Source organism: Priapulus caudatus, unplaced genomic scaffold, assembly GCF_000485595.1.
Source record: "Priapulus caudatus unplaced genomic scaffold, Priapulus_caudatus-5.0.1 Scaffold520, whole genome shotgun sequence".
Taxonomy (NCBI): Eukaryota; Metazoa; Priapulida; class Priapulimorpha; order Priapulimorphida; family Priapulidae; genus Priapulus; species Priapulus caudatus.
Window position 1 is genome coordinate 86,258 of NW_014577581.1, and position 11,987 is coordinate 98,244.

The 11,987-nt window shown below is 44.8% G+C and overlaps 1 protein-coding gene across 1 annotated transcript; it reads right to left on the reverse strand.

Annotated features, from left to right (window-relative positions):
• Window positions 1-1,696: 1,696 nt before the first annotated feature.
• LOC106811262 (core histone macro-H2A.1-like) lies at window positions 1,697-11,517 on the reverse strand. Its single transcript, XM_014814825.1, has 9 exons — window positions 11,231-11,517; window positions 10,409-10,515; window positions 9,847-10,098; window positions 8,244-8,309; window positions 6,638-6,728; window positions 4,238-4,327; window positions 3,608-3,782; window positions 3,069-3,159; window positions 1,697-2,135 (listed from the first exon to the last, which is right to left on the reverse strand). Exons 1-9 carry the CDS (start codon window positions 11,397-11,399, stop codon window positions 2,064-2,066), a joined length of 1,113 nt encoding a protein of 370 aa, XP_014670311.1. The 5' UTR covers window positions 11,400-11,517; the 3' UTR covers window positions 1,697-2,063.
• Between the last annotated feature and the right edge of the window lie 470 nt (window positions 11,518-11,987).

Sequence of the window (11,987 nt, forward strand, 5' to 3'; positions counted from 1 at the left end):
AAGTATTGTATTCTACCATAACTAGTAAAAAGTAATCTAACATGATTAGCAGCCTACGCAGAATACATGACGTACCGCACACAAGTCGACTGGCAGTTACAGTGGCACTGCATTGTCTTGCCACCTAGGCTCAGCTATAACTAATCCAGTACGGCGTGAATACACGGGCGATTAAAACGAACGAATGCTACGTTACATGTAAAAACATCACATCTCGCTACAAACGGTAATACACACAAGTATTGATAAACCTTTTTTTGACAGATAAACAAAAAAAAAACAGCAGGCTAACCACAACGTGACCTAGCTGAATTAAGTGCAAAATTTTCACTTATATAATAAACGTGGATATATATAATATATATATATAATACCAAACAAACAAAAAACATCGCTGCTTAACCATAATACAGCACTACTTGTGGTCGAGAAATGTGAAAGTTCTCGCATCTAATACCATCACGACATTATTGAATAACAGCCACAAACCAAACAAAGCTTCATCAAATACCAACGAATAAAGCGTCTAACATAATTCGATTAATACAAAACAATTGGAATACTATAGGCAACATATATGCATAATCGTAACCTAAACAACCACGCGGTGACGGGACCAGACTCTAAGCGCTGCCACGACACTCCAGTTGTAACCGTGGCAAACAAACAACACGTCACACAAATTTTTGATCCACGATTTAAACACTGAGCACACACGGTTGACGCATTAGGGGCCGCTAGGTCTCTCTCCCTGGTATAAAATCTGTTCCAAAACCGCATGAACGAATCCCATACCTCGTCATACCAGCTTGATTGCCAGTGCACCCTACCTCAACCCTCACATTCTCAGCAGTAACCGTAGACAAATCGCTGTAAGCGCGAAAAGTAAAGTATATCAACTACCGGCTCAAAGTTCAAACTGCATGCAGTGCCCCTTCGCTCACTCAGGATACCACTGCCACAATGCTAGCACTATTTTTAAAGTGGGCGGAGCTCGGGGGAAATCCAGCGAATGGAGATTCGTAAACAGAGTATGATTTGAAAGAGGTAAATGGGCGCACAATCCGCGTACTATTTCGTATCACTATTTTATCAAATTTGTCATGAAATAACGGTCGGATTTTTAATATCTTTGCAACTTTTATTAGTCCATATCTTATTACATAGGATACGAGTAACGTGCCTGCTGTAAAACTTGTAGTAAAAAAGTGTTATAAATTGTAACCGAAATCTACTTGTGGCAGTGGTAGATTGAGCCCATGAGCGAGAGCACCATCTGTCGTGGAGTTTGCTACCGGCTATCCACGACTCGCCGTAGACACCGGTGCCACCTGCTGGGACACAACGTTTGGTCAACATCACCTTCAGTCTGATCCCCATTAATGCTTAGAGACCATCAATAGGTTCACGAGATAGGTTCCTAGACCCCTCAACTAACCTCGCAGCTCCTCTCTTGCACTTTATGTAAGTAGCGATGCAAGAGGGTGTCACAGGACAGCCATCTAGTCAACGATTAATTTCTCCTCGCGGGGAAAATATCTAAAATGCTCACCCATGAAACAGAAGAGCGCTGATATTTCACACGGTCACGCAAGGGCGCGCATATTCCATACAAAGACGAAATAACCTTGGTTAAAACACAAATTTCCCTACTATATCATCCCTCCCGCCCACCCCTCTCTCCCCCTCTCCCTCTCTATCCCTTCCCTTTCTGGTAGTATGATGCGTACAGTTTCAGGCATGATTCATCCGTGTGTCTCACATGAAGACGAGCAAAGAGTTCAGCGACAAAGATACAAGATGCAGACGCGGGGAAAGCAATCACCTGAACCCATCTCAACCAGGTGCCCTCTACAATTCCTCCCCACAAGCACCTCCATCTTAAAAAGGGTATCTCATGGCGACCAAAACGAATCACGCGAAAACTTCGCACGCGGCATTTCCATTCCGCAGAAACGGTGCTCGATTCCGGGGAATCCGGCGGAGTTCCGCGGTCGACGCCTCGGCCAATCAGGTGTGCTTTCGCGGCGTCTGCTTCCATGTCCTTGCTGCAATGGTGGTGATTACGAGTCGAGCTTGGCGAGCTCGCTGGTGTAGATGCCGATGCTTTCCATGTCACACAGGACAAAATATATCTGCAACGAGTGCGAAGAGGAGGATGAGCGAATACAGGCAGACTGTCCGTTTCGCAAATGCAGAGCTACCGCATTTACTCGTGTATAAGTCGCATTCGTGTGTAAGGACTCGCACCCCCTATTTTGCCTTGAAAAGTTTCTACAAACATTGGTGCATTAACAAGATTCCTTAGCCTCGTGTATAAGTCCCATTCCTGATTTTTTTTATTGAAGTTGTGTACAAAAAAGGGCAGTCTTATACACGAGTAAATACGGTATACTATCCATCTAAGTAAGTTTACCAGGCCCCCCCCTCAAAAAAAAAATGTTGTTGCTAGACCAGTTCATACACGTGTTTTACGCGTAGACGCTGCATCACCAATTTTGCAGTACTGCGATCCTAAAACACTGTCTCTTGGATTGTTCCATCACAACAGCACGTCGCTTCCATGTGTAAAGACCAGAGACGTGTGACGGCGCGAGCGAGAACGCGCTGCGCTCACTCCTTATAGGGGGTTAGGGGGTTGTCTTCCTCCTGCCTCCCTCCCCCTCTCCTCCCACCTCCCTCCCCTGTCCTCCTATCTCCCTATCTCAACACCTCCAGGATCCTTTATATTTTGCATTTTCTTTTTTGAATGTCACTTAGTTTCTCTGACAGTTTGCGTAATAAATGTATTTATCCTGTACAATGTATTTTCTCATGTGTTTATTTCTCGTGCAATGGATTTCTTTTATTTTTCTCTACTTAGTATACTCTGTCTCTCGCTCTCTCTTTCCCTCTCTCTCTCTCTCTCTCTCTCTCTCTCTTTGTTTTGGATGAAAATCCTCCCGCCCACTGGCCTCCCTACTCCCGCTCCTTCCCCTCCCGCTCCCCGCCCCCTTTTCTCCCATCTCCCGCCCTCTCCTCTCCCGTCTCTCGTCCCCCCTTCTCCCGTACCCCCGCCCCCCTCTTACCTGCTTCAGTGATGATGACATCGTCGTGACAAAGTGGTTGGAGATGGCTTTCAGAATCACCTGAGCCGCCGCTTGCTTCGGAAAACCGTTACTGCAAAAAACAACGCAACACTCTCCATCAGCGGCATAGACAAATCTGCATTGAATCTCGTGTTGTCGCCCGGGTTCTTTTTTTGTGTTGCGCTCGTCATCAAGTCCTGCGCATAGAAACTGCACGTGGCATTACGATTTTACGACAAGTTTATCATCGAGCCTGATCCCATACACCAGTGGACATGGCCTCTCATACGAATATCACAGAAACACGGATATCAATCTCAGAACACAGGCATATGTATACACTGAAATACACATACCCACACATATGCATCACAACACGTTCATATATATATACTAACTCAACAACCATATTTCTGTTGCGAGTGACAACGTACCGGCTCTCTGACTCCTACCCTTCACCCCCACCCAGCCTAGCATACCGCCCGCGGAAAGAATTGTGCCACGTATCCATGGCGACACATCGTCGCAGCGATACTCACGCTCCTTGTGAAACGGCAGGAATGGCGACAGACTTCAAGTTCTTCTCGTCCGCAAGGGCGAGACAGTTTTTAATGCACTTCTCCAGCATCTGGTGCGCGTTGCCGCCGCCCCAGCCCGGAGGGTGACAGTGGATCACAAACTTGGCAAGGAAATTGTGTCCACTACAGATGGCCGCTGAAACGATAGCATTACTGGTAACACCGCTGCAGGCTCTTTCCTGCTACACTGCTACTATACTACTACAGTATGTTACGTATCCAATCGAATACGCCGCAAGAATGCTAACTATAAGGCACTATAGTAACCGATAAGGCATCAACTATTACAGCCGAATGATAAACTTATTTTAATTTGTAGAACCCTACAGGTCCGTGTCTCTGGCCACGATTCACTCAGCACCATGGTAAAAAATACACGGGAGCGATGAGCGATTCGCTCTTCAAACCTCCGAAATCGCTCCTGTGAGGCTCAAAATAGCTCCCGAACAATTTTTGACGAGAGCTATTTTTTCCACAGACTTTTGCAAAAAAGCTCCCGTGGAAAAAAGTCATTTTTCCCCTGACTCGCCGCCGCCTCTCTGGTCGTCGCCACGCGCCGCGCCCGTCTCGCGCGTCGCCATGGCAACTTACCTCCGCCCACATCCAGGGATCCATTGGAGGCCAGTAGGTCTCGCACCTCCTGCTGGAACTCCTTGCCTCCGACCTTCTCCAGTGCTGAGCCTGTAACGTATATCGACGGCATCAAGAGTAAGATAATAACCCAAGAGTTAGCAAAGAAAATACACATTTTCTCATAAAATTTTGCCACCAATAAAGAAGTGTATACGTTTCTAAGTACCACAAAGGTGAGTGATTAGTGGTCATAATAAGCTGAGGAACGTATACACTTTCTTCTTTATTTGGTTAACTTACTATCGATCGAGTGTAACACACCACGAACTTCATGATGTCACCTGTTGCCACCTACGGTGACGTCGCATCCCGATGAAGATTTCCCGAAGGGAGATCGAAAATTTCTATAGTAAGTTCATTTCTTGGATTTAACACAGGATAAATCTGAATTCACAGTTATCAACGGCATCTTTCACGAGACCGGTCCTATTAAATCGCACACAACAGATTTTTCACTGGATAAAATCGCAAGCGAGGTAGCAGGGTCGAATCAGCGAGTGCTGATAACGTGCTGATGCGAGCGACTTTGCAACGTGGTTGCTTAGCGTATGCCTGGCTGTGTGTGCGTAGCACGTGGCAAGCATGGTAGCGCCGCAGTGTTTTCTGTTGTGTGGCAGCACTGATCAATGCACGGGGGTGCGGGTAGGGGAACGTAGAAGGAGAACCCGAGAATTTGCAGCGAGGCGGCAATATCGACAAATATTAAGTGACGCGGATAAAAAAAATCAGCAAGGCACCCCGCTTCGCTTATCATAAACAAGGAGAAACACTAATGTAACATTACGATGAGTATTTATTGTGTGCTCTGAACAGAACAAATTGTAACTACTTATGGTAGCATCTTTTGTGAGTTTACAATGAATAATCCTTCCTATATTTGTAATCTTCACCTTGACATGACCAATCAATAAAGATCACACGAAATTACGGGATTGCCATCCTTTAAAGTTATCCATTTTAAAGGCATAGTAGGTCCATCGATTATGCAACGTTGACGAATGCTAGAATAACTGGCACCTTGTGTAGTTAATAAGTACATTACCTTATAGCCAAACGCGTATTAGTTTGTCCAATATCACTGTTGGTTACTAAGAAATGTCTAATTGAAATCCGTAAATTTGGTAATCTGGCGCCAACGCTAAATTGCTTGCCAACCAAATAAGCCTCGATTTCGGTTCGGTGACGTCACATGTTGCTACAGGATGTTGAGCAGCGAATTGTTTGTCCCGGGTAAATTGTTTGCCTGGTGACGGCAGTCGTAATCAGTATCAAGCACCCTTGGTTGCTAATGAACGGGTACCCACATGTCTTCAATTTCGGACACAGGTGTATTCGTTTGACCAATATATGTAGTGCCGTTTGCTTCCCATGTTTAGTCTGTGGCTGTGGTTAGTTCGGGATCCCCACATAGTGTTGGCCCCCAACATGCACAGCCTACTTCATTTATCACAAGCGTCTGTGATTAGTACGTGGATTCCACTTTCATTACAATCAGAGCTAGTGTAGGGCCTACTGTTACGTATACAGTTACGGCACTGTACTATCAGGATGGTACTATCGCTAGCGTGCCAGCTGAGCGGCAGCGTGCCAGCTGAGCGGCAGCGTGCCAGCTGAGCGGCAGCGTGCCAGCAGCAAGAGCTTGCAATAGCTGGAGATGATCTCCCAGTGCGCAGAGATACTGCCTGAACGTAATAAACAGGGACGCTCGTGATAAGGTAAAATGACAAGGTAAGGATATAACGTTTTATCGGGGCTGTCCGTTTATAGTCCGTGGGTGTCCGTCAGTTTTCGTTCGTGTGTTCTGCACCATTTACGTGTTTCCCATTTCATAGTGTAATGAACTTGCTGTATGCAGGTTCGTACGATTCGTCAAATTGGGTTCTAATATCCTTTTCACATATTATATGTTGCTTGTAATCTCAAGATCTTCGTATATTCATTTATTCCCAAGAGTAAAACCATAACGTACGGAATGCGCACTCAGACCACAAGGATCGAAATCACTGACGGCCGAGCATACGTGCGAAAATGTCCGGTGCACTATAATCTGTATGACACCGCTTCGCCGGTTACGGCCGGTCATAGCCGGTATAGCGGGTTGAAACTGTCAACAACGGATTTATTTGACCGCGGATTTCAATTGGACATTTCTTAGTAACCAGCAGTGATATTGGACAAATTAATACGCGTTTGGCTATAAGGTAATGTACTTATTAACTACACAAGGTGCCAGTTACTGTAGCATTCGTCAACTTTGCATAGTAGTTTTCAATTATAATTAGAAATTATTCCATGTTCACCATAGTATACTATACCATCGTTATATGACTGAGCTATGTGTTGAAGGGTGACACTTACCGACGTCTCCTGTGAGACTGAACTGCCCATTTGTGGGGTGAATGAGAGCATCTGCTGTGACATTTACAATATCACCTTGAATAACTGTCATCTGTAAAATAGTATAATAAAACAAGGGAATAAATAAGGTATATATGTATATATCTATATGCATATACATACTGATATATATTTGTTTACTTGTATTTTTTCATTTATATATTTATTTATTAACTATTCATAGTCATCCTTTCATAATTATATAACAAGATGCAACAAAGCACGTTCATATATGTACAGCCTGTAGCTTGTCATTCAAGTACTACCCAGAGCCTTTTCATCAATTGTCTTCGCCAGATGGCGCCATACGCTAGCATGTATTTTACATCATCATAACCAAACTCCACGACAGATGGCGCTCTCGCTCATGGGCTCAATCTACTCAGTATCCTGAGTGTACGAAAGTGCACTGCATGCAGTTTGCATCATAACATGTATTTTTATTCCCCTGACAGAAAAAATGCTTAGATTGCAGAAATTCTTCTAGCATCTACTGAGACTACAAAAGATAGTTGAGTTGTTACACCAATTAATGTAACCACAAATTACGCTATTATAATTGTAAGGCGATATAATATTTCCCCACACCACAAACGATCGATGGAACGTTGCACTATACTAACTGACGGCTGTCCCAATGTTTTCATACTCTGGTTTCTCTGCAAAACGTATAAATCTTTCGCCTTTTACTAAAGATTTCCGTGCAGAGGAACAACTTAATGAGTCTTTAACTAATTTCTTCCACCCTGCTTCGGTAGGGTAACAACCAAACAAAAAATATGAAAACTATCTGGAACAGTACAGCTGAACTTCTTGTGAAGTTACAGCTGCTTAGCATGAAACTATCTGACTCCTAACGTACTGGTTGTTAGTTAGTTGTGATAACAAGGTTCAGCACTTGGACGCGTCTAAAACTAGCAAACGTGCACTTGATTTAGGTGAATGAAGTATTTTGGTGAGTGACAAGTTTGTGCCAGGTCGTATTACCCTACATGTTAAACAAAGTAGTCATGCACAATAGCAACACACTATATATCTCACGAGGTCATCTCTGCTGGCACCACACAAGCATGCAATGCGAAGAAAATGTCTGCTGTTTGACTTTCGAAAGGCTTTGGTGAGTGCCAACTATACTAAAGCCTTTATATAAAGTAAATCGTACTGGTTTTCCCAATCTCCAACAAAACACATTGAACCAGTCAATGATATTTTCAGTCACACTAAAACAGCAACAAATGGGAGGCTCCTGCTTTTTGCATGCTTTTTCTCACAACCTCGCACAAACGAACGGGTAGAGACGAAAAATGTCAACGAAAGAGTAATAATCAACATGTGACTAGACACGCAATCATGCATTTTTCGTGTGTTCAAGCAGGTGGGCTATAAATTGATGACGTAATACAACACTGGGTAAAAATCTGCATGCCACGTACCTGACAGGGCAACTAAAACAACGCAGGTTTGTTGCGGGTTTGTTGTGGTGAGCGTACATACGCTATTAAAATTAGCTAGCTCCACTATGGAGCGTGGGAACTAAGCTTGCTTGTAGCGACAAGTGGTATTGTACCTTCTGCCCAAGGAACAGCTTCTTCTCCGAGAGAATTGTCACTCCCGTCACATCCTGCTTCGTCTCCTGCAAGCGGGAAATTTTAATGTCAAATTGATGGTGTTGGGGAGTCTGAAGGCCTATTTACACGATGCGTCCTAGATGTACGTCCAGGACTTATCAGATTTGCACGTACGTCTAGGACGCAACGGTGAATCTGTTTACACGGTAAGTTTTGGACGTACGTCCAGGACTGAGAACAATATATACACATCAGGAGTAGATAATAGGGAATTATCTATTTCCTATTATCTACTCCTGATATACATTGTAAAATGTGTGTGTGTGTGTGTGTGTGTGTGTGTGTGGTGTGTGTGTGTGTGTGTGTGTGTGCTGTGGCGTGCACGTGTGGCGTGTGCGTGTGTATGTGTGTGCATGTACCGTAACCACACACCTCAGGCAGACGCGCACGCACATCGCATGTGTGTGTGTGCATGTGTGTGCGTGCATGCGTGCGTGCCTACGCCACGTAAGAGACTTAACTAGAGAGCGCGTGCTGCTGCCGACATTTTACAGCGGCTGTGTCCATGCACACAGACACACAAGCACGCACGCACGCACGCAATGAACGCCACACACGCAACGCGCACACGCACATGCACACACGCACACACACACACACACACACGCGCACACACACGCCACACGCACACACACACACACACACACACACACACGCGCGCGCGCACACACACACACACACTACTTTTATGGTAATTGTCTGAGTGGACATTCCACAGTGACGATTCATCTCGATACAACACTGTTCATCGCGAAGAGACTAAGCACGTGACCCAATCTCACCCACCCTGATTGTCGTGTTCTTGCGTCCTGGTTACGATGTGCGATGAAATTAGAACATGCGTCCTGTGCATCCGATATCGCAACGGTCATAAAATTGTGTCGTACCGCATAGTTTACACGGTGCGTTTTGGACGTATGCGTCTGGTGTACGTCTAGGACGTACGTCCAAAACGCATCGTGTAAATAGGCTTTAAGAGTATTAAATTGCATACTATATGAACCCTCATTTGTCATTATCTAGCAACATCTATCTTTCTCTTGCTCCCTTATTCCTTACCTCCCTTCCTCCCTCCCTGCCTCCTTCCACCTCCCCCTCGTCTTTCCTTCTGCCGACCCTCTTTCTTTTGCTATCACTCTCACCCTTCTCTCTATCATTTGCTCCCCTTCTCTTCCTCTCTCTATCTCTCCACTCCCTTCCACCACTCTTTCCTTCTCTCTCTCTCTCACCTCCCCCTCAGCTTTCCTCCCTCCCGCTCTCTTTCTTTTGGTATCACTCTCCCCCTTCTCTCTATCATTTGCTCCCCTTCTCTTCCTCTCTCTCTCTCTCTCCACTCCCTTCCTCCACTCTTTCCTTCTCTCTCTCTCACCTCCCCCTCATCATTCCTCCCTCCCGCCCTCTTTCTTTTGCTCTCCCTCTCCCCCTTCTCTTTATATCATTTTCCCCCTTCTCTTCCTCTCTGTCTCTCTATCATTTGCTCCCCTTCTCTTCCTCTCTCTGTCTCTCCGCTCCCTTCCTCCACTCTTTCCTTCTCTCTCTCACCTTCCCCTTTGCATTCATCACAGGCTTCTTCGCCCGTATCGTTGCGGCGGTTGCTTTCTTAGGCAGGGACTTCAACACCTTCCCCGCCGCGACCTTGGGCGCCTTCTTGGCGCCGGCCGTCGAAGAACTGAGAGGAATGAGTGGCGGTGTGAGAGCAGATGTCTGGAACTTCCCTCCCTTCTTTGGCTTCAGCAACTCGGGCTGGATCTTTGGCAACACGCCTCCCTGAGCTATTGTAACGTTTTTCAACAGCTGAAATTGACAGTGCGCACGCTTACATTATGTGTACATTGTCGAGGCGGCGGAGACAGGCATGGCTGATTACTATAAACACGAGGCATATGTAGCGTACATCTCTCCTAACAAATATTGGATAACAAACTGAGCATATTACTTTTAGTTCGACGATGTCATTACACAGTTTTTAGAAAATATCAGCTATACCAATGCTACATACAATTAAAGCTAATTATTCCCCATTGCGCATCATCAAGTATCATTGTTTCGTTTCCGTGGCAACGGACGCGCTGATCAAACATTGGTAACAATTAATTGTGCTTACTTGATTCAACTCCTCATCATTGCCTACGGCCAATAGAATGTGGCGTGGCGTCACCCGACCTCGCTTATAGTCTCGTGCGGCGTTACCTGCCAATTCTAGAATCTCGGCTGCAACGAAACAAAGTTATGCTGATAGGATCTATGTCGCCCAGGGTACTGCCGGAATGTACCCTGGGTACGATCCGGTATACCGGAACGTACCCTGGTACTAAATACTACTATCTAATATGCCGGACCGTACCTCGCCTACTCCACTAACGAGTCTAGGGAGTCGCCTACGCCTACCCCAGGCCCTAACCATAACCCTAACCATATCAGCTAGATAGTTACCAGGGTACGTTCCGGTATACCGGACCATACCCAGGGTACGTTCCGGTATACCGGACTATACCCAGGGTACGTTCCGGTATACCGGACCATACCCAGGGTACGTTCCGGTATACCGGACTATACCCAGGGTACGTTCCGGCAGTACCTTGGGGGACATAGACCCTATCAGCCAAAGTTATAAAAGACATCTGGTTGGCATCGCAAATCACGACCGGATTCTGAAGGTAATGCTCACACTTTGGGGTTCAAAGGAAACATAAGCGTATAGGGGCCATATAAGTGCCTTTTTAGATGGTAACTGATAGTTTATTGACCATGCACCCGACGCCATATTGCTTTTAAACAGATTAGACTATGTCGAAGTGAGTAATGTATTAACGCTAAAGTAAAGTGAAATAACGACACGTCATCTGAGAAAAACCACATTAGACATAACTTTGTGATTTTCCATCTCAATAATCACCGTGTGCTAGTTAACTTGGAAGATATTTACCGCTTAAATACTCGATGACAGCGGCCATGTAGACTGGGGCACCCGCCGCAACACGGTACTTGTGTGTTAGCCTCTTCATGTACCGTTGCATTCTCCCCACGGGGAATAAAACACCGGCTCGGGCCGACTTGGAAGTCTTTGTCCTCTTCTTTGCAAGACGTCCCGACATTTTCGATATATTTTGCACGCGCTAGAATTCACAAATATACTAAAGTAGTAAGGGTATGCAAATAGATTTATTCTTGTTGTGCTCCCGTGGCTTCTCCAGCGCCGTCTATCGCCCTGCCACATTGATTTTGGCTATTACTTCTCCAGTCTGCATCCCCTCTGCGCTGGCTAACTAAACTGACTTAACCTTAAAGAAATAACCTTATTTGAATTTGTGTACTATTCCCTAGCAAGTAGTAATAATTAATAGATTATTTTTCTATGTTATCTATTCATTAAACCTGACAAATGGTTCGTCTAGAGCACATAGACAATCAGTTTTAACATTTAAATTTCACTATTTCTAGGGTGCAAGCGTTAAACACAAAACTTTGCTGTGGTATTTGCTATTAAATTTTAGCTTTCCACTAATATAGAATTATTGGTATAAATATTACAATCAATTATGATTTTAATCAACTGCATAAATTTTATTAATAATGTGTTACTATCTCAATTGATTGATCTAATAATTCATTATAAATTTTAGCTTGTTTGGAAGAATTGAACCGCTTGGAGAACCGGTATCTGATAATAATAATATATTGAA

Coding starts and splice junctions, on each gene's coding strand:
- LOC106811262 (XM_014814825.1), bottom strand. CDS start 11,399: ATGTCGGGACGTCTTGCAAAGAAGAGGACAAAGACTTCCAAGTCGGCC. Junction 6,729..8,243: donor AGCTGTTCCTTGGGCAGAAG/GTACAATACCAC, acceptor ACTATTTTACAG/ATGACAGTTATTCAAGGTGA. Junction 2,136..3,068: donor TGTCATCATCACTGAAGCAG/GTAAGAGGGGGG, acceptor CACTCGTTGCAG/ATATATTTTGTCCTGTGTGA.